Here is a 25,539-nt window from a genome sequence, read left to right on the forward strand (position 1 = left end):
AAAGACACTAAGTATCAACCTCTGACCTCCACAGAGGCACAAAAACACAGGAATGTACACACACACACACACACACACACACACTCACACACACACAATCTTAGTACCACCCAGAGCTACTGAACTTCAACCTGTATCTTATGCTCCTTCGGGGAGTCTCATACATAGGAAAGGCTTACAGTCTTGGGTTCAACTTCCCAAGATTGGATGGACGTTGGACTCTAAAATCTGCTGGTGTCCAGGCTCCACCCTAGATATTTGAAATCAATTGCTCTAGCTGTCGTCCTACACATCAGGACCTACAAGTGTTCCCTAAGTGACTCAAGTCCCATGCTTCCGCCTAACCTTTGGGAGAGCTCGGCACATTGCCATTAAAAGCGGGAGTCTCCAGGAGTGTCTTTGAAAGAGAACTGACTGGTAAACAGTAGCTCTGTCCAGCGCCCTGCTGCATTTCCCATGGACATGCCAAGGGAAAGACTTGCTTGGGCTAATATTTACCCAACATAAACATTATCTAATGGGGAGAACGGTTGGCGACCAGTGGCAGATGAACACAAAGGAAGCTCAGGTGAAAGTGGACCAAGTGATACCTTACTTGGGAGGTGCCCAGCAAGCGGGGAATTCTGGGAAAAGAAGGCAAGCTCTTGAGGCAAGTGAAAATACTGTAGGGAATCTCAGGGAAGAAGGGATAGTTTTAACCAAGTGCGTGCATTAAACTGTGATCTATCACTCAAGGGTACCAAAGCAACCCCCAGCAGATACACCCTGAAGCCACCATAGTAGGAAAGTATTTATGGTGGAAAGCTAGTCTTTGGGGTCCCTGCATTGAGTATAGAAAGTTCTCAGAAGGACCGATGATAGCAAAATACTCCGTGCACAAAGCATGCCTTATTCATTTACAGATAGGATTTCATTCAAGGTCTGGATACTTTTCAACTGAAATTATGTGCCCTGAGTTTCTAGGATTTTTTGTCTATGGCAAATAAAAGCAGCCACATTGAAAAGGTGGTGAGGGCTGCCCAGAACACACAGGGCAAGCACTGATGCACTCACACAGGAAGGAAATGAAACTAACAGATTCAAACAAGGATCTGAGGACTGGAGGCAACAGGAGCCACTTAGAGTGCAGATGCATTCAAACACAGCCCGTTGACGCAACCTGGCATCCATGTTCTCAGTTCAGAAACAAGAACCAAAACTGAGCTACGGTGAAGATGAACAGAGGTTAAATGGGCTCTCGGAAGTGTTGGTGACAGCCAGTGTCTATCCAGGGCTCACTGGGATGTGAGTTACATAGGCACACGCTGTGATCTGCAGGGTCTGAGCTTTCATTGTACCACACTCTGGACAGAGTCCTCATGACTGTCCTGGGGGACACTGGTGTGATTCCTCTCCCAAACAGAAAGAAAGTGAAGCAACACCCCCACACTGGGACCCAGGCAGCACAAGGGTGTGTGTGTGAGAGAGATCTTCTTGCTCAGTTACTGAAATTTGCGTTGTCCTCCTCAAGCTCCTCTGTTTTCCCAAAGGCTGGGACTAGGACACAGCATCCCAGGCTGGCAGGAGCTTGCCCTCTGTCTTTGGGTACCTTCTTGCTTTTAACTTGTGCCCTGCCCCACTCTGTCCTCCCGGTGCTTAGTATGTGCGAATCCCACATCAGCTCCTGTGAGAGTTTCCTCAAACGGCATAGGAACAGGATCTGCTAATGGGATCTGAGGCTTTCCCCAAAGTCTCGTACCTGCCCTATGGGACACCTTCACCAAACAGCGGGCTTCCTTATCTTTCCCATTTCCTTTCCCTGCTCAGCCCTATACTGTATCCAGCACCACAGAACCACAGAGCTTTGAGGCCCAGGGTGGGGTAAAGTTGTTCCCATCTAGACTATCCAGGCTAGGTTTGCCGCCCTCTTCCTGATCCTCTCAGGCCCTCTGAGGGAGGAAGCCCCTTTGGGACAGGAAGGCAAGACTATCATCTCAACAGAGGAGGGGTGGGAGTGTGTGTGTGTGTGTGTGTGTGTGTGTGTGTGTGTGTGTGTGTGTGTGTGTATTTGTTGTGACATGTTAGGAGTTGACGTTGCAGAGTAGTTTACATCTTCACCTTCTGAAGACACTTGAACTTAGGACCTATGTATCTGTGACAAGTATTCCAGGAGTGGCAGGGGCCAGCAGAGCAAGCCACTTCCTCATCACCATCTTTCCATGGGATCCAAGACCTGAGATAGAGGCAGCCTGCCAAACTGAACTTCCTTCATCCTCTGCCTGTACAGGGTTGGTCATTGGCCTGGGCCCAGCAAGGGGCAGATTGTGTTCTGCCCTCTGAGCCTCAGAACAATGCGCTGCTCTAGGAGAAGGCTGCGTGGCCCTGCTCCAGCCTGGACCCCGGGTTCAGACAGAGGTGCTGAGCCCCGTGTCAGATTGTTAAATGTGTTTGTTCTGTTGCTCTCTCCCACTCCTTTTTGATGACATTTAACAAAGGAAAGCAAGCTGCTTGGAGGGTCTGGAAGCAAGGGAAAGGGTGTGAAGACAAGGCTAACGGTGGAGCATACCGGAGGCTTGGGTTACCTTGTGTGGGAGCCCCAGAATACCTCTCTCGTTACAGGGCCCCTGATTCTCCCCAGCCCCACTCTCTCCTCCAGCTATGGTGATAGCAGAGGCAGAACTGAACTCTCAGCCCAGTTCTCACAGGAGAGGAAAACTCGTCCTGGGCTTTTCAGAGAAGGTTCCACCTTACGCTCATATATTGTCTTTATCATGTGCTAGGATATCACATTCAACAGGACAAAAAATTGTAAAATACTTGAATGAGCTTGTGCCATAATATTAATATTATTGAAAGTGTCTGCTTCCCAGGCTGAAGTGATCCATTCATTCTCTAGTCCTTTGTAATTAGTGATAATTATTATGCTTTTCTTCTAAATACAAAAAATGTGTCAAAAAAAAGCAAAAGAAAGTGGGGCAATTCAGACATCCATTAAGAGGTACATTATGGGGGACCAGGGAGACAGCTCTGTGGGTAAAGTGCTTGTTGTCTGAGCATACGGATCTGAGTTCAGATTTGAAGAACCCACGGAACAGCTGGGCATGGCGGTGCGCATCTGTAACCCTCAGGACTGGGCGAGGGATATGCAGGCAGGAGAGCCCAAGAGCTTGCTGGCCAGCTAGCCTAGGCAAAACCGTGAGCTCCAGATTCAACAAGAGACCCGGTGGAGATTGATGAAGGGAGACACTAATAATATTGATCTGTAGTCTCCATACACACATGCACAGGAGTATGGCTACACCCTCACAAACATGTATACTCAGCATACACAGATACAGCATGGATGTGAACTTAACAAGTTCTCATATTGTGTCTTAGGTTCATTTAAGGCTCATATTAAAACAAGAAGCTAGCCTACCTACTATGATTAGTCAGGGACCTAGTGGCAGATATACTTCTAGCGTGGTGATTTCTAAATGTTAGCTACAGATCAGCCTCATGGGTATAACAAGGACCCACTGAATCAGTGGCCTCATCTGAACAAGCCCTGTGGGTAATTCAGATGGACACTTTGAATGGGCTCCGGCAGGCCCCAGCAGGCCAGACCCAGGCCAGAGCATGGCAAGCATGTTGTCAACAGGTTTTGACTTTTACCCTTATCCCCATTCCCTCAGCCTTGCATATATATTCCTAAAGCTAGCTACCAAGGTCTAGTTTCTTATTTGACACACTTCCTCCTCCTGATGCTGACTACCAAAGTTTGCCTATCAAAGTATTAAAGTCCAGCAATCAAAATCCCCCTTTGGCTTATCAAATCAATATGTCCAATCAAAATTAAATACCTCATCCTAACACAGGGTTTCCCCTTTCCCTTTATAAACTGCCATTTCCCTTTGTGCCACATCTGTCTCCTCTCTGAAGAGAGGCAGTCCGTTTTCCCTCTGGAGCAAATACCCCTGCCCCTCTCCCTTGTTCCTTTCCCCTTCTCACTAATCCTCTATCTCCTGCCTGTCTCTTATTCTCTTTCCTTTGTTTCTCTGGGGAAAAATGAATCTCACTTGTGCTGAGAACTTTATCTAGGGGTATCTTGTGCCAACTTCATACACACATGTCGCCATAAGTTCTGCAGTATTTAAGCCTGTGTTTGCCACCCAGATAGATGGTCTGCTAGAGCCCTTCACACTTTACTGCCATAGCCCTGGTGAAAGCATAAACCTCTCTCAGGCCCAGGGAAGCTAGTCTCGGCTTTCTCTATGGACCATTCTCACCATGAAGCCTCTAGAGATGCCAGATAATGGCCCTGAACGTGTGCATAGCTCCAAACTTCCTCCTTGCTTTAGGCAATAGGGAACCCCAGTCAAGCTCACTTTATGAGGTGACAAATGTGGGCTGCCTTTAGATGGGCCATGCTAAGATGTGGGAGAGAAAGACTGGGAGAGGAACGCTCATCACAAGTGCAGCACAGGGCAGCAATGGTCCTGGAGACAGTGAAAGGCCTCTACCCCTTCCAGCAACCAAAACAGTGGCACTGGCTTTGAGAGAGTAGGGCAGCTGTGAGGGTCAAATCCCTGTGCGGTTTGCTGACTGTGTATGAAGAAAAGGAGACGCCGACAACTTCAGTGCCTGGCTTGGGTACCCAGATAGACGGCCTTCTGTCTCACAGACGGAAGGCAGCACAGAGGGTTGCAGAATCAGAGTAAGCTCGATGCTGGTGTCTGTTGAGTTGAAGATGTCTTCCATACACCCAGCATCACCTGCATCAACACCTCAGAAAACAGGGAGCTTGTTGTATTTTAATTCAGCCAAGAAAATGTAAGTCCCAGGTTCCAGAAGGAACTCCACCTCAAAAGAACAGTCAGAGGGTGATAGACACACACACATACACACAAACACACACACACACACACACACAGAGAGAGAGAGAGAGAGAGAGAGAGAGAGAGAGAGAGAGAGAGAGAGAGAGAGAGAGGGAGGGAGAGAGAGAGAGAGAAATAGCCATATTTTTTGATCTTGTAACTTTGGGTCTTCAGGACCAACCCCTTTACATGCTCCAGCACGTCATAGATGGAGTAGATGATTGGATGGGCCAACTCATAGCTCTGGGTCTGGGTGGTTGCTGGGTTGGTCAGTCCCACAGCTCTCCTTCATTCTCAACACCAGGGTAAGCTCTCCAGTACTGCCCCAGAGAGTTCACCCTATGTCAGAGAATTCTGGCTGGCTTGGGTCATGGTGGAAGGTCTCCATGGCCAAGGCTGAGTTTACCTTTGGGAGTGGGAGCATTGCCTTACCACTGCCGATTTCTTCAAAGTGTGGTTTTTACTAATACCATGTCTCATGTCCCCACCACTCACACTAACTTTCAGATGCCTAAGAGATAATAAAGACTCAAAAAACAGATAGGAAGTAAAGCAACTCCCTCTTCTCATGATGGGGGATTTGAGTAGTTATAACGGGGTGTTATATGGGGGGAGAGAAAAACACAAAAAGGCATTTTAAAGAAAAGAATTACTAGGCCTGAAGCCAATGCACATTCGAAGTTTCTTACTGGGGGAAAGAATAACATTCATTGTTTTGATAGAGACTGAGATAGGAATTTGCTAAAGTGAACTCAGCTGTTTCACCTTGCTTCTTGCTCAGCAAATCAGAACTTGTCCACACCGTTATTTAGAGCTCTCTCTGTCCAGCATATGTAATACCACAACAGCCTACCTTGGCCCCCAATATTTTCTCTCTTCAATCCCAACTGCCAACTTCTTTGACTCTTGAGGCTTCTAGAACACGCCAGTTATTTTTTATCTTATAGGAAACAAATCCCAAGTTTTCGCTCTGGGTGAATTGGCTAAAGACAGTCTTTGGCAATATAAGAAGGAAGCGGATCATTCCTTTCTAATGAAAACCATGTTTCATTTGCCATAACCCCTGGAGACATGACTCCTGTCACCATTGAGAAACAGCCTTCGTCCCCCAGCGGCCACCCTACCCTCTAAGCTCCCTTTCTTTGGTGCAGTACAGTGGTAGATAATTAGATATCTGGAAATTTAACACCCTTCCAAGGTCTCCAACTCCCAAAACAATCTGTGGACAATCTTTAGGTAGACGGTCACTTTCCCCACGACACAAATCTCATTTCTAGATGGTTAATGTTGCTCCTCTTCTAGTAGACACGCTAAGTTCTTGGGACCAACACTTTACTAAAAGACCTGAAAATGGGCCAACTGAGAGCTGTCACATAGACATGACATCCTGCCGCACAGACCATGGTGCCCTCGAAACCAGGATGCAGAGAACAGAGGAGGTAACAGCAGGCTTCTTGCTGAGGTCGATTCTCAGCTCCATTTCTCTCCCTAGTTACCCTATCCCATTACTCATCTTTCAGATTTATTCTCAGAAAGACACAGCCTGCTTGTAACCTTTCAAGCCCAGTTCTTTGTTCCTACTGCCTGGAGATCTTGCCATAGTCAGTCCCCACTTACCACTAGAAGCTCAGCCTCTCAACACCTACTAAAGTGATGTGTTGACAGCGTCATTACAAGCACAGGCTGTCTAGACCCTGGTCACGTAGGACCTTGGTACTATTGACATTTGGGCTCAGATAACACTTGGTCATGAGGGGTTCTCTACGGAGAATGTTTAGCAATCATGGCTTCTCTCCTTGGCTGTAAGAGTAGTCGTGCCCTATTTGGGATCATTGTAAATGCTTCCAGGTGGTGCCAATATTGCCCAGAAGGCGAAACCACTCCTGGTGAGTTGAGAGCCAATGCTTTTGTTACACACCTTTGGGAGAGCAGGACACGGGCACAATCTGTCCCCATAATCCTTCAGTTCTCTAGATCTGCATCAGTGGTCATATCTGTGGCCTTTTGCCTTCACATCGACCCTAGCCCTTATCACAGGGGCAAAGCTCTCTAAGATTGACCCTTGTCCTCCTGAGAAAGACATGGGCAGTTCTGGGAAGCAGTTGTTCTCCGTCAGTGATTTCTGGTGGTCAGGGGAGGAAGGCTTCCCCACACAGGTAATGAGGAGGCTGACAGACTGCTAAGCTGAAGAGAGCGACGCTGTGGGAAAAGACATTGGTGTAATCCCCCACAAGTCATTTACATACATCTTCTACTGGGTTGGTGCCCACTAAAGTTTTCCGGGCTTCATCTCCCTATAGCCTCACTCAGCACGACAGAGAAACTGGTCACACATTTGCACTTCCGAATGTCCATTGCTGCCCTCAAGATCGATGATGCCTGCTACTTGAAGTTGCTGGCTATAGAAGAGTCTTAAGTCAGGCTTTCTTGCTTCTGGCCTATACCACAGTCACCTTTGATAGATAAATGTCATATCAACACACATAACCTAAGAATGCTTGTCTTTCTAGAAAATTCCCTAACTATGCTAATTGCCATTAAAGAGTAAGGCAGGCATGGTAATACACACTTTTAATCCCAGCACTTATGAGACAGAGGAAGGAGGATCTCTGTTGAGTTCCAGGCCAGCCTAGTCTGCAATAGTGAGTTCCAGGACAGCCAACTAAATACAGAAGCCTTACCTAAAAAAAAATCAATTTAAGAAAGTAGCAACATATAGAATAAAAGTAGAAGGGAGTTTATTTCTAATCTAAGAATTTTCATTCATTTTTTTCAATACACAGTCAATCTATAAATAAGACATATCAAGTTCTGATCCAAATTGATGTCTTTTTTTGCATATGTCTCTCTTTGTGTGGTATACATGCATGTATGCATGTCAACATGTGTATGGACACATGGAGTGTGCATATGTATAGAGTCTTGAAGTTGATATTAGTAGTCTTCTTCAAATGCTCTTCCCATTGCAATAAGGGATTAACTGAACCCAGAGCTTGCCAGCTCCAGCTACTCTACCTGTTCAGGTTGCTCCAGGAATCTCTTGCATCCTGCTTCTCCACCCTGGAATTACAGGAAGACCACTACGCCCACCATGCATTTACATGTGTGCTGGGGGGGTCTCAACCCCAGGCCTTGCATTTGTGAGTCAAGAGCTTTAATCACTGAGCTGTCCTTCCAGCCCCCTTTGCCTTCTTTCAACCTCATTTGTCAAATTATCCCAAAAGCTTAACAATCATAGTGTCACTTCAAAACTGCGACTCAGAAAGCAGAATGCACGGCAATCCCTGGCTCGGTGACACTCCCAGCACCCCCGTGTGGACAGAGCTCAGGTTTCTATATGTACGTCCTGGCTCTCCGATTTACCCCAAGATTAGTAATTGTGGATACCTATGGGAAGAGGCACTGGGACTAGGGAAAGATCCCCTCTTAGCCGGTGTGATCACGGAGGATCCCCTTGGAAATAAAGCAATAACCACATGGCAGAACACCAAATATTCTTGCAAGATTCAAACTGGGTTTGAATGTGCCCAACAGAATACACAGAAAAACAAGGATTTCTGTTTAGTAGTCTTAGTGTTTGCCATACAAGCACTTACATGCATTTTGATTTAAAAAAAAAATGAAACTTTTGATCAGATTGATTACCCAGAGGAAACCATGACTAAGAAAACAATCAACTTAATGAAACCAACATGTCATGCTTAAAACGCAAATGGCCCCTTGATTGTTTCAAGTTGTCTCTCAATCTCTACTGTCTGTGTCTGAGGCTACCTCATGAGGATATTTTCTGGCTCTGAATTCATGAACTTTAACTGTACAATAATTCGTGTTCAGACTAACTGGCTCAAAATACAAGTGACTAACCATTTAGAGGTACGAGGTCATTACAGGGACAGGAATCTAGTCCATGAGCAAGTGGGTGACTGCCGGTAGGTGACTTCATAACCAGACTGTAGTTTCTTTACCTCAAAAAGGACAGGATTAGACACATTCCTCCAGTGTGTCCCAGAGTTCAGACTTAAATACAGCCTTCGTGATGTGGGCTGTATACACATGTCACTTGATCTACTAACAGGCCTACTAATGACCGCTTTTAAATCTGTTTGCTTTTTTGCATCGGTGAATGTATCTTAAGCGGAAACTCTAGATTAGCACCATGAGTAGTGAACTAGCATCCGTGTATATCTATAAGAGAAAACAAAAGACGATATCAGATTCTAACTAAACTTGGTGTTGCCTGCTGATGGCTCCGATCCTGCCACCTGCTCTCAGATTTTAAAGCGAGGGAGAAAAATGTAGTTTGCATGGAAGAGAATAGTCATTGACACAGCAAATACCTGAGGCCTCGAGGGCCACTGTGTTAGTACTTACATCCTGTTAGCATACAAAAGTAGCCATGGAGACATAACTGGACAGGCTGAATGTTGCGACTTTAGTTTCTCAAACAGATGATGGGTTGGTGATGGCCCTCGGCCTATGATGCCCATCTGCTGGGTTAGAAGAGTGTGAAACCCTAACGTGACCTGGCAAAGACAACCAGAAGAATTGAGAGAGAACCTAAAAAGGAACCCTTTTTCTTTCTCTTATTACTTTGTTTTTTGTTTATTTATTCTCTCTCTCTCTCTCTCTCTCTCTCTCTCTCTCTCTCTCTCTCTCTCTCTGTGTGTGTGTGTGTGTGTGTGTGTATACATGCACAATCACATGCTGTGGTATACATACAGAGGTCAGAGGCAAATGTGTAGACTTCAGAATTCAACTTGGGGAAGTCAGTTCTACCACGTGGGTCCCAGGAATCCAACTCAAGTCTTTAGGCTTGATGGCAGTCACAGTCACCCACTGGGTCATTTCTCAGGCCTGGGAATTCCTTTTCTAGTGGGCGTTCTAATGACTTCCAGGTCTTGGTATTTTATGTCACCCATTTGAAAAGACTCTAATTATACTCCACTCTAATAGTCTATGATTAACCTCTTCCCTCTGTGTTTAACATTTTGAATAAGCTACAAAGAGAAACTCTGTCTAAAAAACAAACAAAAAAGAAAAAAGAAAGAAAACAGCAACAACAACAAAAATGGCTCACTAGGCTCCACTGTGCCAATCAGTCCCAGTCAGGAAATTTCAGTTAGGAATCCACTTGAAATAGCTTTCTTCTTCCTCCCTTGCCTTACCAACATGACCCCTCGGGAAATACACAAAGCAGCAGTCACTTTACATGGATTCTATCCAAGTGATATTTTGCCTATTGTCAATATTTGACAGCTTGTCGGGCTGGAACACAGTCACTTCCCACCTACCCCCCCCCCAAAAAAACTCATTAGAAGTGGCCTTCTACTGGCCATGCCTTTCCAATCCTCAGAATACCCTTGCTAAAATATCACACACACACACACACACACACACACACACATACACACACACACACACACACACAGCATGCTGTAGTACTTTTCTGTTCTGGAAGAATGGAGAACTTGAAAGTGTAGGGTAAGATGGGGAGAGGAGGATCACAGCTTGTGGAAGGATTGAAAAGCTGATTTCTCCTCTGCCAGCTCTGGGTCATCACGCCAAATGGCCAACATTTAATCTTCCTGAGGCTGTTGGGTAAGGCAAATGTTCATCTCAGTTTCCAAATGAGAAGCAGAACACATGGTCCTGCTTGAGTGGAAAGAACACTGGGAGACAGTTCTGGCCACAGAGACTCCCCTGCATGCCCAGCCCGCCTAAGAAGAGATGGAGGCTCATACTACCTTGTAAAAAAGTGGTACCCAGGCTGCAGTTTTCATTTCACTTTCTATTTTTTGCTCCATTAAGCATCTCTTGATCCTACAGCTATCTAGACAAGAGGCTCTTGACTTCTCTGGCCAGGGGACAAAGGTCAAATGATGCTTCTGTGAAAGACAATCTTTCAAAGAGTCAGACTGCAGTTTCCATTCTTAAAACTAATTTTAACAGTTGCCCAAAGCATTAGTAATAGGAAGTCAATAGCGAAGTGTCTGGACCCAGTGCGTCGTTCCATCACTTGACCTTGGATGGGTCATGGACCTCTCTGCCTCAGTCTTTTAACTCACACAGCCGTATCACCTGTCTCCACAGCTGTTGCAGGGATTAGAAAAGGGTTTTACGTAAATGACCTAGACCGGGGTCTGCCACGTAACAAGCCATCTGTTTTGGGTTGTCATTCTCAGGGCTAAGTTTTCCTCTCCATGGCTTGTAATCCCTAATGCTAATTAAAAGTATAAAGTGGTTTTGGATTTGACAAAATGTACACTTAGTAATTTTTAGTTCACTGTAGTAAAGGTAGGTCTCACCTTTGTGTGTGTGTGTGTGTGTGTGCACTCGAATGTTTGTCAGTGAAGGTTCAATTGTACACACATTTGTGTAAAGGTCGAAAGACAACCAGACAGCTTCGAAATGCCATTCCTAAGGTGCTATTCATATTGTTTTTAGCTTTTGTTTCTTTAAGACAGGATCTCTCTAAGTAGACCAGGCTAGGCTGGCTGGCCAGTGAGTGCTTGCCTGCCTCCCCAGGCCAAGATTACATGTGTGCAATGCCATACCCAGCCTTTTAAACAAGGGTTTTAGGGATTGAACTCAGATCTGTATCCCCGCAAAGCAAGCACTTTAACAAAGAAGCTATCTCAACAACCTAATTTCCAACATTGAAGCCTCCAGGCTAAGCATCGTGGGAGGAGCTCACTCAACTCAGTGCAGACTAAGTAAAAACAGAAGGAGATAACCGAAATAACAAGTGCCCAACGCATGCCGACCATTGTGCCAAATGCTCTGTGTCTGTGTTCTCACAGCAGGCCATGGGAGGCAGGACTCTTGCTAATGTTCAGAAGGGAAAGCAGACTTGGAAAAGACAAGATGGGAGACAGCTTTGTGTCTCGGTCAAGAGTAAATATCTTCAAGGGCAGAGAGGGAAACTCAAAGGAGTCCTTTTTCAAGCCAGACCTCGGTTTTCTCAACTTCACAACATTCTGAAAATCAATACAAGGCAGTTTTACAACTAAATGTGATTTAGCATTTAAAAAAACAAGAACAAACAATTGTGCCATTTGTGACAACTCTCATGAGCTCCGGGAGCATCCTGCTAAGTAAAATAAGCCCGTCAGTGAGAGATCAACACTGCATCCCTCCGCTGACGGGAGGTACCTACAATAGTGGGACTCATAGGGATGGTGCATGGAGCGGCCCCTAGGAGTCAAGGCAGGGAGGAGACTGTTGATCAGCCACTGTAAAGTCTCAGCCATGCAAAACAAGCCCAACCTGCAGCATCCAGCCGCTAGTCAACAAAATTTTAACACACACTTAAAATGAGTCAGGCATGTAAATCTAGCGCAAAGTGCTCTCCTCACGCACTCAAGGGAACACAGGAACTTGGGGAGGTGAGGACGTATGTCAACCCTTGATCATGGCGAACATTCCGTGGGTTTTGTGTGTAACTGAAGGCATCCTGTTGTATGCAGTGCATTGTGCCGGGTACCCTCCAAATTGTTAATTCTTTTCAAGAATATTGTTTTGTTTTGTTTTAAAAAAAATAGTACAAGGTAAGTTCGGTCAGAATAGACAACATTGGTTCCTGGTGCTGTAAATGGTGGCAATGGTAATTGCTGCCTCTAAGAAGAATCTAGGCACGCCCAGGGCCATCCCCAACACGACTCTCTCACTCTGCTCCTGTTTCATATATCCAGAAAACACCGTCTTTTAATCCTGGCCCCTGCTTTCAATATCTTCAGCATCACTTACTTCACCGTGGCCCCAGCAGCAGCACCTGGCGGCTCAGCAGCCCTCTGCCCTCTGTGCTTCCTGAGCCCTCCTGGCTCAGAGCCTGGATACCAGGCAACCATTCTCAAATATTTACTAAGCAGAACACCCCAAACCAGGACCTCCAGAGACCTGTGGTGGAAATATTAAGTCCCAGGGCCGCTCCTATTACATTGCAACAATGCTTCGGCGCCACAAGTGACCCTTACATCCTTACGTCACCAGGCAGCCCCCCTTCTACGTGCCACCAACCAAGTGATGATCGTGCTACCCTGTTAGAGATGCGGCTGCATCTGAACACCACACCACACAAGAGCAAGTGCAGGTCTGCTTTAGAGATGAGCCGGCGGCTCTCATTAAAAGGATAATAAAGTATTGTTTCTGAGGAATAAGAAGAGCCAAGCTGAAGAGCCAGGCTTTCTAGTCAGGCTAAATTTGAATCCCATTAACTCACCGTGCCCGTTCTCAGTCCCAATTCTCTGCTTAGGTAACAACAGGATTGGAAAATAAGAGTATACTGTTATAAATCTGGGCATTTCCAGGACTCCAGAGGCTGAGGCAGGAGAATTGCTCTGACTTTGGGGACAGTCTGTCCTAGAGAGTGAATTTTGGGCTAGCCTGAGATAGAGTGAGACTCTGTTTCAAAAAAAAAAAAACACCCAACAACAATGACAACAAAAGACTAAAAAGGAATAAATAGTATGTAAGAGCCACGTGAACTAATTAAAATATATCAGAGACAATTAACCTCTCTGAACAGTGCTTCCCTTTCTCTATCCGTTCTCGCCTTTTTATTCCTACTTCCTTTTTCTTCCTCCCTCCTGCAAACAAGTGTTCAGGACCAATGGTGGCCCGAGCAGGCGTTTGAATATAAATATGTCTGTGCACCACGTGTGAGCCTGGCGCCTGCTGAGGCCAAAAGAGGTCGCCTGATGCTATGAAACTGGAGGCATAGACCATCCTCAGCTGCCACGTAGGTACTGAGAAACAAATCCAGGTCCTCTGGAGGAGCAGACAGCACTCTTAACCACTCAGCCATCTCTCCAGTCCAATAAAAACTTTAAAAGCAAGATAACAAGTGCTCTTTTGTAAATAAAAAAAATCCCCTTCCTTAAATGTTAGATGGTATGATAAAGGCAACAAAGAGTGTGGTAAGTTAGAATGTTTGCCAGCAGGTAGATTATACAGCTAGTAGTGGATAACATTTCACAATCTAGTTACCTTAACTACTGGGTCTTCAGTGGTCAACTGCAATAAAGTTTGGACATTATGATATAGAGATACATATATAGGTATATATCTATATCTATATATGTACAGAGATGTATATTAAATATACATGAATCAAAATATGCAGAATATGAAACTTATGTACATATATATTTATACACACATATGTATATATATACATTCAACTTTCCAAACTTGTTGGTGAAATATGCAAAAGTGAGCCAGGCATTTTGGCATGGTGGTGACACCTATATTCCCAGCACTCGGAAGAAACGGTGGAAGTCTTAAGAGTCAAGGTCATTCTTGGCTACATAGTGAGTTCAGGAACATCCTGGGATACATGAGATCCTGCCTCATAAGCGTGTGTAGTCGATATCTCCACAAATATCCCTTCCTGGAATGTTGTAGACATCACTACAAGACAGAAAGGCAAGGGATGACTGAAGAAGCCAGGACGGGCTGACACTGGGGGGCTCTGTGAGAGCGGGATGCTTCACGTTGGTGTGGAGCAAACATGTGGCACAAAACTGGCCTTTTCATTGTAGTCTCATGACAGCCGGGGCCTTGCCAGAGAGACATTGTCTGTTGCAGAGAAGGACACCGACTCCCAGGGAACAGCCAAGGAGCAGAATCACAGAATCACAGTTGAAGCATGATTCCCGTGGCTCAGGCCCAGGCCTTCACACTGATTGTTACTGGCATTCACTCTCTTGTGTCAGCTCTGCTTCCTGAGTGTCCTTGGGTGCCAGGACCGCTCAAAACAAACGCATCAAGACACAAAGGCTGTCACTCCCCCTCCACGTTCAAAGCAGGCAGGGTGTCTCTGTGCTCATTCAAAACCTGGGAACGTGCAAACCTGTGCTGGAGTCCCTGCCACCAGCTCTGTAGCTAACCCAGTTCCTCCCCTACACGAAGTTCTGCCCCGTGGCTTTGGTTCTGAGACTAAAATCTCCTGACTGGCAAACAGGACCAGGACCCAAAGTCAACTGCCCATTTAACAATGAACAAAGGCTATGGCGTGCCTGCTACCTGTGCATTCCAGAGGAAAGCCTGTCCCAGCTTCTCCAAAGGAGCCCCAGGACATCCCGCAGTCAGCCAAGGAGCCACTGAGAGACATAAATACAGTCATTGTGGAGACAGACCCAGCACAAAGAAGAAAAATCCAAACAGGCTAAGATTCCCTCTTTCTCTCCCTCCTCCCCTCTCTCTGTCTGTCTTCCTCCCTTCTTCCTCCCCCTCTGCCTCTCTCTCTTGCTCGTTCTCTTAAATCATGACATGACACAACATTAACCCTGCTGCTGCAAAGAACAAGACTTCATTCTCTTCTCAAGCAGGTTGGAAAGGAGAGCCACCATGGCTAACAGTGATTCCTACATAGAGCAGGGCCTTGTCCTTGTCCTTCCCTGCCAATGATGGTGTTTCAGATCCAGAGTCCACTCAACATTATGTGCCAGGCAAATCCATGCTACACACACACACATACACACACAGGCATACGCATGCACACATCAAAGAAGAAAAGCAGGGTGGGTTCCATGAGTATGTCTGTGTGGCCTCATGGGGTCCCATGTTCAAAGAACCCCATGTTTGCCCAAGTACTCTGATATCACCATGTTGGAATTCTTCATCAGTTTTGAGCATCTCTTGGTAGTGAGTCATGAAAATAGTGTGGCAAATCTTGCCAGCAAAAGCAGCAGGTACACTTTCTCAAACCCATATGAGAGCAGGGTAAGGAGACTGGGAATGCCAGTTCTCTGCCCAAGCAGAAGGCCTGAGCAGGACAGTGCATGCTGAAACCAGGTGTCCTCGCCTATAATAAACACTATGAGAGTCGTGGTCATTCTTCTCTGTAGATAACAAAAGAAGGTCTATAAACTGGCTGGCATGTAGCCATGTTCTAAAAGTGCCAGTCCGTCTCCTGGCTTGTTTCAAATACTTCAATACAGACCATGTCTGGCTGGCAAGATTGTTCAGTGGGTAAAGACACCTGCCACCGAGACCGCGGCCTGAGTTTGGCCCCAGGACTTTCATGGTGGAAGGATAAGAACACTACAAGTCATCTTCAGACCTCCACATAGACACTCATGTGCACACACCCACAAATACAAACAAAATCAATTAATTAATACATAAATAAATATAAAACTTTTTTAAAGAAATTGTTTTTTTTTAAACTGATGGACCACGCCTTCATAATCCAAAATAAGATGAGGGGTGGTCCAAGGACTCCTTTGACTCTCGGAACCTGGGATTCTCCATTCGTGTCAGACTACAGACTGGGTAAGGACACTTAGGTCACCAGGGCAGAAACCCAACTCATATTTTCTTGGTCAAAGTGTGAAGTCTATAATTGTCACTAATGAAACAGAAGTCAAGGATCCAGACACTGCCATGCTGGGGATATGTTCCCCCCTGCCCTTTTCCTCCTCCTCCTTCACCCAGGCTCCTGTCTCCTCGTTAGCTCTTGCTCTCATCTTCTCCCTTCTCCCCCAGTGGGCAAAATGGCCACCAAAACAGTTGTAAATTAAGAGTCCCTCAGCTCCACAGGGCCAGTTGAAAGTCTCATTCCCCTCTCTGAATATTAGTCAAGGGGAAGGCGGATTCTGTATGAACTGTAATCTCAGTCCTGAAATAGTCACGACAGCCAGAGTGACAAGGCAGGTGTCCACATGCTGACCGACAATGACCATGACCAGGCCTCGTGACTGTCAACTCTGTTTGAAACATCGAAAATGGGGGTGGGGCAATCCACCCAAGAAATGGTGATGCTAAGCAGATAAATATCGCACGCCCATGGTTCCGTGGGCGGTTTGCTCTTCATTTCCTCTGCACAAGGAGCCAAAGTGGAGCAAAGGCGACGTGGCCCCTGTCCCCTAAGCCACCTTCACTGAAGGAAACACATGGGTGCCTCACAGAGTGAGGAAAGGCAACAGCTGAGAGAGCTCAGGTGTATGCAGGGTTATTAGCACAGAATGGCGACCTCACCCACCTTTACAATTTTAATCGCCATCTGTTTAAGTTCATAGTACCTGTCATTTATGCAAATGGTATTTGTTTTCCAGGTTACTGCTCATGAAAGCGCCTTTTAAAAATAGCTAAATCAAAACAAAGTCTGTTGATTGAGTGAAGAAAGACCTTCACACTCACAGCCTTGTTATTATTATGCAAATAATAAGGATATCGGCATAAATAAAAGAACACATCAGTGCGTGCCGTAGCTCCAAAGACTGAAATACCAGACAAAGCTCAATATACAAACAGGACTTTTCTCTCCCAAGAGAACTGAAAAACTAAAATTACTATCTTGTCGGTTCCCATATAGAGTCTCTGACAAACTTAATGATGTTCTTCCTGTGTGGGTGGCACCAATCCAGGCCAGCAAAAGAATCTGTAATAAGATTTCCTCAGCTTTGGCCAGAAAAGCCTGTTTCCTGGATGTCCTTGGCATATCTGTCACGGAGGACAGATTCTCCAGGGACTGGCCCGCTGTGTCAGGGTTTGTTTGAGAGAAAAGGACACCCCAAAGATGGGCTGATATGAAAATCACTCACCATAGAGTTGGCCAGAGCAATTATTATTGGGCACAAAGGAGACCCTTCTCCCACAATCACCCAAGGCCAGCTGCCCCAAGGAACGCTAACCATCTCTCTGGGGCCAAAGCTTTCCCAAGTTGATTTCAATAACAATCCACTTGTAGAGTTGGCATTTGTCCTTTGTTTGGTTGGCAACGATGTCTTCTAGTTGAACATCAATTCCAGCAAAATTAATTAAAGAATGTCTGCATTGTCCCCTTTTTGATTATTTTCTCTCCAGGCCAAAGAGAAAATCCGTCAGGGTTTTGATGCAGACCACGATGCCAAAACGCTGTACAAAGCCTGCAAAGGAATGGGTATGAAATAATTTTTTTCATTTATTTGTTTTTGAAATTGATTAAACTTGATGTCATGACCAACGTTCCCATAGCGACAGGAGGTGACCTACCTGTCATAAGCATTCTAAGCTAATTCAAGTTGATCTCTTCCAATGAGGTCTCAAAGTTATACTAGGGGCTCGTTGCTTTTTAGGGTATTGGAAGCTGAATCTTGTGACATTTAATTTGACCTTGAAGTCATGGGGAACTTGTTTAGGAGTCAAGCTTATGCTATCTTCATCTTGTCTCATTCACTTCGGCCTTTTCCGTGGGAGGTCATGAGGAATCAGATCTGATAAGAGCTGGATTCAGTGTCTTTTGGCCATTTGAAGTTCTTCTGTTGAGAATTCTCTGTTCAGCTCAGTGCCCCATTTTATTTTTTTTTTCATTAAGTAGGGAGAAGTGATTTATTATTATCATAAGTAGTTTGGATGATGGTGCTTGTCAAAGCATTGAGGAACAGAGCTAAACAGTAAGGTTTTAGTAGAGGACCCAGGTCTCTGTCTGATGTAACAGCTCTGTAGGTTTGCAGCCCCAGAGTCCCTAGCTGTCTCTAACAGTACCATCGGCAGCCCACTCGGAGACTACTGTCTAAATAAGATTGACTATTACAAGGTGAAGAGCGTAGAGCTCCCTGTGTAATGTCACCATTTTCCTTTTCATTCTGAAAATCCTTTCCCCAGGCACTGGCACTGTTTTAAAGACAGGAAGGTGACCATATTTTTTTTTAAAATTAATTTATTGATTAAGGATTTCTGCCTCCTCCCCGCAACCGCCTCCCATTTCCCTCCCCCTCCCCCGATCAAGTCCCCCTCCCTCATCTGCTCGAAGAGCAATCAGGGTTCCCTGACCTGTGGGAAGCCCAAGGACCGCCCACCTCTATCCAGGTCTCCTAAGGTGAGCATCCAAACTGCCTAGGCTCCCCCAAAGCCAGTACGTACAGTAGGATCAAAAACCCACTGCGATTGTTCTTGAGTTCTCAGTATTCCTCATTGTCCTCTATGTTCAGCTAGTCCGGATTTATCCCATGCTTTTTCAGACCCAGGCCAGCTGGCTTTGGTGAGTTCCTGATAGAACATCCCCATTGTCTCAGTGTGTGGGTGCAACCCTCGCGGTCCTGAGTTCCTTGCTCGTGCTCCGTCTCCTTCTGCTCCTGATTTGGACCTTGAGATTTCTGTCCCATGCTCCTCTGTCTCTGTCTCCTTTCATCGCCTGATGAAGGTTAATATTCATGAGGATGCCTATGTGTTTGTCTTTGGGTTCACCTTCTTATTTAGCTTCTCTAGGAACATGCATTATAAGCTCAATGTCTTTTATTTATGGCTAGAAACCAAATATGAGTGAGTACATCCCATGTTCCTCTTTTTGGGTCTGGCTTACCTCACTCAGGATAGTGTTTTCTATTTCCATCCATTTGTATGCAAAATTCAAGAAGTCCTGGTTTTTTACTGCTGAGTAATACTCTAATATGTATATATTCCATACTTTCTTCATCCATTCTTCCGTTGAAGGGCATCTAGGTTGTTTCCAGGTTCTGGCTATTACAAACAATGCTGCCATGAACATAGTTGAGCATATACTTTTGTTGTATGATAGGGCCTCTCTTGGGTATATTCCCAAGAGTGGTGTTGCTGGATCCAGGAGTAGGTTGATCCCGAATTTCCTGAGAAACCGAAACACTGCTTTCCAGAGTGGTTGCACAAGTTTGCATTCCCACCAGCAATGGGTGAGTGTACCCCTTTCTCCACAACCTCTCCAGCAAAGGCTATCATTGGTGTTTTTTATTTTAGCCATTCTGACAGGTGTAAGATGGTATCTTAAAGTTGTCTTGATTTGCATTTCCCTGATCGCTAGGGAAGTTGAGCATGACCTTACGTGTCAGCTTGGTATTGGCACAAAAACAGAGAAGTCGACCAATGGAATTGAATAGAAGACCCTGACTCTAACCCACAAACCTATGAACACCTGATTTTTGATAAAGGAGCTAAAAGTATACAATGGAAAAAAGACAGCATTTTCAACAAATTGTGCTGGCAAAACTGGATGTCAATCTGTAAAAGAATGAAAATAGATCCATATCTATCACCATGCACAAAACTCAAGTCCAAATGGATTAAAGACCTCAATTATCAGTCTGAACACACTGAACCTGATAGAAGAGAAAGTGGGAAGTACTCTACAGCACATGGGCACAGGAGACCACTTCCTACGTATAACCCCAGCAGCACAGACACTAAGAGCATCATTGAATAAATGGGACCTCCTGAGGCTGAGAAGCTTCTGTAAAGCAAAGGACACTGTCACTAAGACAAAAAGGCAACCGACTTACTGGGAGAAGATTTTCACCAACCCCGCAACTGACAAAGGTCTGATCTCCAAAATATATAAAGAAATCAAGAAACTAGACCGTAAAAGGCTAATCAATCCAATTATAAAATGGGGCACTGAGCTGAACAGAGAATTCTCAACAGAAGAACTTCAAATGGCCAAAAGACACTTAAGGTCATGCTCAACTTCCCTAGCGATCAGGGAAATGCAAATCAAGACAACTTTAAGATACCATCTTACACCTGTCAGAATGGCTAAAATAAAAAACACCAATGATAGCCTTTGCTGGAGAGGTTGTGGAGAAAGGGGTACACTCACCCATTGCTGGTGGGAATGCAAACTTGTGCAACCACTCTGGAAAGCAGTGTTTCGGTTTCTCAGGAAATTCGGGATCAACCTACTCCTGGATCCAGCAACACCACTCTTGGGAATATACCCAAGAGAGGCCCTATCATACAACAAAAGTATATGCTCAACTATGTTCATGGCAGCATTGTTTGTAATAGCCAGAACCTGGAAACAACCTAGATGCCCTTCAACGGAAGAATGGATGAAGAAAGTATGGAATATATACATATTAGAGTATTACTCAGCAGTAAAAAACCAGGACTTCTTGAATTTTGCATACAAATGGATGGAAATAGAAAACACTATCCTGAGTGAGGTAAGCCAGACCCAAAAAGAGGAACATGGGATGTACTCACTCATATTTGGTTTCTAGCCATAAATAAAGGACATTGAGCTTATAGTTCATGTTCCTAGAGAAGCTAAATAAGAAGGTGAATCCAAAGACAAACACATAGGCATCCTCATGAATATTAACCTTCATCAGGCGATGAAAGGAGACAGAGACAGAGACCCACATTGGAGCACCGGACAGAAATCTCAAGGTCCAAATCAGGAGCAGAAGGAGAGGGAACAAGAGCAAGGAACTCAGGACCGCGAGGGTTGCACCCACACACTGAGACAATGGGGATGTTTTATCAGGAACCCACCAAGGCCAGCTGGTCTGGGTCTGAAAAAGCATGGGATAAATCCGGACTAGCTGAACATAGAGGACAATGAGGAATACTGAGAACTCAAGAACAATCGCAGTGGGTTTTTGATCCTACTGTACGTACTGGCTTTGGGGGAGCCTAGGCAGTTTGGATGCTCACCTTATGAGAACTGGATAGAGGTGGGCGGTCCTTGGGCTTCCCACAGGTCAGGGAACCCTGATTGCTCTTCGAGCAGATGAGGGAGGGGGACTTGATCGGGGGAGGGGGAGGGAAATGGGAGGCGGTTGCGGGGAGGAGGCAGAAATCCTTAATAAATAAATAAATTAAAAATAAAAAGAAAAAAAACAAAACAAACCAGAAAAAAAAAAACAAAAAGAGCTGGATTCAGGGCCAGGAAGATGCATCTAGAAGTGACAGCCCTGCTGGGCAGTGACTGCTTGGGGAAATCAGAGAAAGCGTAGAGGCGGTGGTTTTCTGCTTACGTACAGCTATGGCTCATCTCTATTCTCACGTCCGGCAGACAGCATGGAAGATTCAGGGTGTTTACACCTGAGGTTTACTACATGGAAGAAAACCCTGGGGTACTTTCCAGGCAGCTGAGACTTCCATGATGCTCTGTGGGGAAGGCCAGATGCCTGGCCAGGGGGTGGAGACGGGAGTATGTTATTGGGTATGGTGATGATGCAGCATGTTCAACATGAACTCTTCCATTATCACCTAGAGTTCATTCTAGAACATCCGGGCTGAGCATTTACTGAATGCCAAAATCAGAGTTCTCATGCGACTCAGAATGGAGCCAAAGGGCCTCTTACTGTGTAGAGAAGCCTGTGTGAGCACTGCCCAGCTCAACGTCACCTGTCCATCATCACCTTGTTTAGCCACCATGCCCAGCTTCACTTTAATTTTTTAAGAAGCCAAATTTTAGAAGAAAAAAAAATACAAGATGTATTATTTTGATGATTTAGTTCCATTGGTCCCAATTTATATAAAAATAGCATTTACCCTAATATTGACAAAATTATGAATGAGGTATTTTAGACTCTGTTTTGTTTGTTTTTTTCTTTGTTGTTTTGTACTAAGTCTCTGAAATTTGGCATGTACTCTGTACTTATGGAATATTTTGATTTGCATCAATCACCCTTCAAGTACTAAATAGCCATGATTGGTCGATTAGTAGCTGCTGGGTTGAATGGAACGCCAGAAGCCCCAAATGTAGCAAAGATTACAGGCACTCTCACCTAGGCAAGTCAGAATTATAATAGTCGGTGACAAAATGATGGGCTGGAGTAATGGCCCAGTGGTTAAGATCACCCCCTGCTCTTCCAAAGGTCCTGAGTTCAATTCCCAGAAACCACATGGTGATTCACAACATCTGTAATGAGATCTTGTGCCCTCTTGAGGAAGAGACCTGGTCAGTCATCCTCATTAACTTAGACCATGAAACCCAACGGGCAAGTTCAACAGAACCACCATATACGGGCTGCCATTGCATGTTTCAGCATTTCCAGGGCATAAATTTCATTTTTCATTTCATGTAAAATGATAGTTTATTTCTCCAAATGAGGCAAAACTTAGGTTACAGTTTGGGGTCTTTTTGCTCTCCTAGTGTCTTACAATGCCTTAAGTATGTGGACAATCTAGGTCATGGGCAACCCAAAATGGTCCCCAACCTCTCCCTAACACTGGCTCTCCTTTTCGGCCTGGGCTCCAATGCTGCCCCTCTCCCAGTTCCTCAGCACCACACCCTCCACCAGGTTCTGCTTAAATTAACCCTTTACGGTGTCATCACCATCACCCGATGCCACCAAAGGGAACGCCTTAATGCCCAGTACATGGACCAGCAGGACCAGTGGCCTTTTAGATAACAAAGTCACCAGAGATGGTCTATGCATGGCTCCTAGATGTCCAAAGGCATGCTAGTCATCAAGGGGTCTTTGAGAAACATGGGGAAGGAAGGGACTGTCCATTTTGCATCTCCAATAGTTTTCAGTAAGAAGACTGCAGAGCCTGGGACCACACCTTTGGGTCAAACTCGGGTCCACTGAGGTGCACAGAGGTCAAAATACTCAACTACTCCAGAGCATGCATATGGCCTAGAACTCAGGTCCTGACCTTCAGCCCAGCACTCTTCTCTGCACTATCAGTATGTGTTGTGTACAGCACCCCATTGGCCCTCATTACATGGTAAATTAAGCCTCTTCTTAACAGTGTGCTCAGATCCAATGAGGTCAGCCTGTATACTAAGCAGGCCCAACCTGTTCTCCATCACAAAAGGTTGAATGGAGGCCTCTAGAAGGTTTAGGCCCCCAGAATCTGGGAGAATGGCCTTGTCCTTATTTAGAAAAGGGGTTTTCGTAGATGTGATTGAGTTAAGGATGCTAGGAAGAGGGCAACCTAGGTGGGTTCTAAATCCAGTGATGGGCGTCTTTAAGAAAGACAGAAGAGAAAGATGGTGGTAGCCAGGTTGGGGACATGGGAAGACAGATAGAGACTGCTCTCATGTAATCACAGGTCAAAGAACACCAAGAAGCTGGGAGAACCGGGACTATGACTTATCAGTACAGTGGCTTCAGATTTCCAGCATCCAGAACTATAGGGACGCAAGTCGTGTCATTTGAAGCCATTGAATTTGTGGTCATTGACACAATAACCTCTAGAAATGAATGTAGGGAGCAAATGCCAGCTGGTGGTCCCCTCCAGCGACAGGATCCAGGCCCACCCATCCCTTCTCTTGCCTTCCCTGTGCTCACCGCCCCCACCCCCGCCCCATGTGAGAATGTGAAGCCTTGCCTCAAGCTCCAGATCTAGGAACACAGCTTTCTGGGGTCAACCAGTCAGTGTGGGCTGGAGCTTCTGCTGCTAGTTTAGCCTTGTTTATCTGCCACACAGAACCTTGCGGCCTTCAAACACTGTGGCTCCCTCCTGCCAAAATGCCATACCATCCAGTTACTCTCCAGAAAATTGCTGGGGAAAGCATACCACAGATGCCCCCGGGTGCTTCCAGGCTGGTGATCACTTTGGCTCTGTCAGAGCGCTGTAATTACTCCCCTCCAGTATCTGAAGTACAGCCAGCACGGAGGGTCTTTGTTTTGTTTTGTGTTTGTTCAGTTTTAAAGCCTTTCCCAGAACCAGTGGGCTGGCCTGAGTGCCTCAAACCATTACAAATGTTTACAGGAAATCGCTCAGCAGCCGGGCCTGCTTCTAAGACGCACCGACCGTGAAATGTTGAGTGAGGTCACCTTCAGCAAGCTGCTTCTTCTTTGGGTTGTAAAATCAGTTTTTAGGATCAACCTGAGATTTGGTCTCAAACGACTTCAAGGATATCTATGTGTCATTATCCTGTCTTTCTACTTGCAGGCTGGTGCTAAACCCTCCCACAACTACTGTGCCATCTTGTGTTTGTGTTTTTGCTGTTTGTTTTGATTTCCTTTTTTTTTAACATGGGGTCTTGCATGAACCAGGATGGTCTTGAATTTATTATGTAGCCAAGCTGGTCTCAAGCTTGTAATCCCCCCTGCTTCAGCCTCCCTGGTACTTGAACTATAGGGGTATACCAATATGTCAGATCTTTCTTATTTAAAAGAAAGGAAACTCTACAGAATCAAACTTTTTCTGATAAACTCATGTCTCCCTGATTGTCCAGATACAGGTTGCATATGACATCACAGTGGGGAATATTTATTATTGGCCTTTGTTATATATAGTCCATTTTAGTATAACATACAACTCAAACCAATGCAGAGTCAAAGTTCTATCAAATGGTATGCAAACTTCTCCTGCCATTCATACATACAGATATGCGTTCACTTATTCAGAAAGACATGAAAATACCAAATGGAGGCAGGAAGGTATGGGAGGCTCTAGGGTCTAAGCCTGAAATACTGAGGTCCTTGACAAGGACAGGAAGAACCCCCAATGAAAGGAGGGTCCACAGAACTGAAAAGGGACATTCTATGATATTTCAAAGAATAAGAAATCTTTTCTGAGGTGAGATTTCTGGCACTCAAACATTTAAAAGTTAGCCATGAAAACGTCGTAGAGTACACAGATACACGTCACCTAGGTGAAAGCCCCGGGGGACACAAAGAGAGACAACATGAATAACAGTGTTGGAACCAGACCAGAAAGAGAAGAGACTGGCAATCAACTTCTGCTATTTTTGCAAGTGAGCTCATCCTAGGATGTTCTCTTTTTGTGGTTGAACCCAACTAGCTGAAATCTTCCCACAATTACAGAGGTGGAAATAATCCTTGAGATGAAATGACTGGCCCAAGGACAGTGGCTATCCCAGGGCTCTCTGTCCCCTGGGCTGCATCTCTCTTCTTCTAAGTTCTGGCTGGGTCTTTCCAAAGACAGTCTTAAGTGCTGATGCAAAGCCAAAATGAAGGTAGAACACAGGTGTTTTCCAGGCTCTATTTTCTTCCCTTTCTTATCTCTAACCAGAACCTTTCCACATTCCATCCACAATCACGGC

At 45.3% G+C, this 25,539-nt stretch overlaps 1 protein-coding gene across 1 annotated transcript in view; it reads left to right on the forward strand.

Moving 5' to 3' along the window:
• Nucleotides 1-6,618: 6,618 nt before the first annotated feature.
• Anxa13 (annexin A13) overlaps nt 6,619-25,539 on the forward strand; it is a 41,561-nt gene continuing 22,640 nt past the window's right edge. Inside the window, exons 1-3 of the mRNA XM_075962518.1 lie at nt 6,619-6,721; nt 6,861-6,991; nt 17,643-17,718. Coding sequence (XP_075818633.1) covers nt 6,619-6,721; nt 6,861-6,991; nt 17,643-17,718 — 310 coding nt within the window. The remainder of the gene's footprint in view (nt 6,722-6,860; nt 6,992-17,642; nt 17,719-25,539) is intronic.

Source organism: Microtus pennsylvanicus, chromosome 2 (genome assembly GCF_037038515.1).
Source record: "Microtus pennsylvanicus isolate mMicPen1 chromosome 2, mMicPen1.hap1, whole genome shotgun sequence".
Classification (NCBI taxonomy): domain Eukaryota; kingdom Metazoa; phylum Chordata; class Mammalia; order Rodentia; family Cricetidae; genus Microtus; species Microtus pennsylvanicus.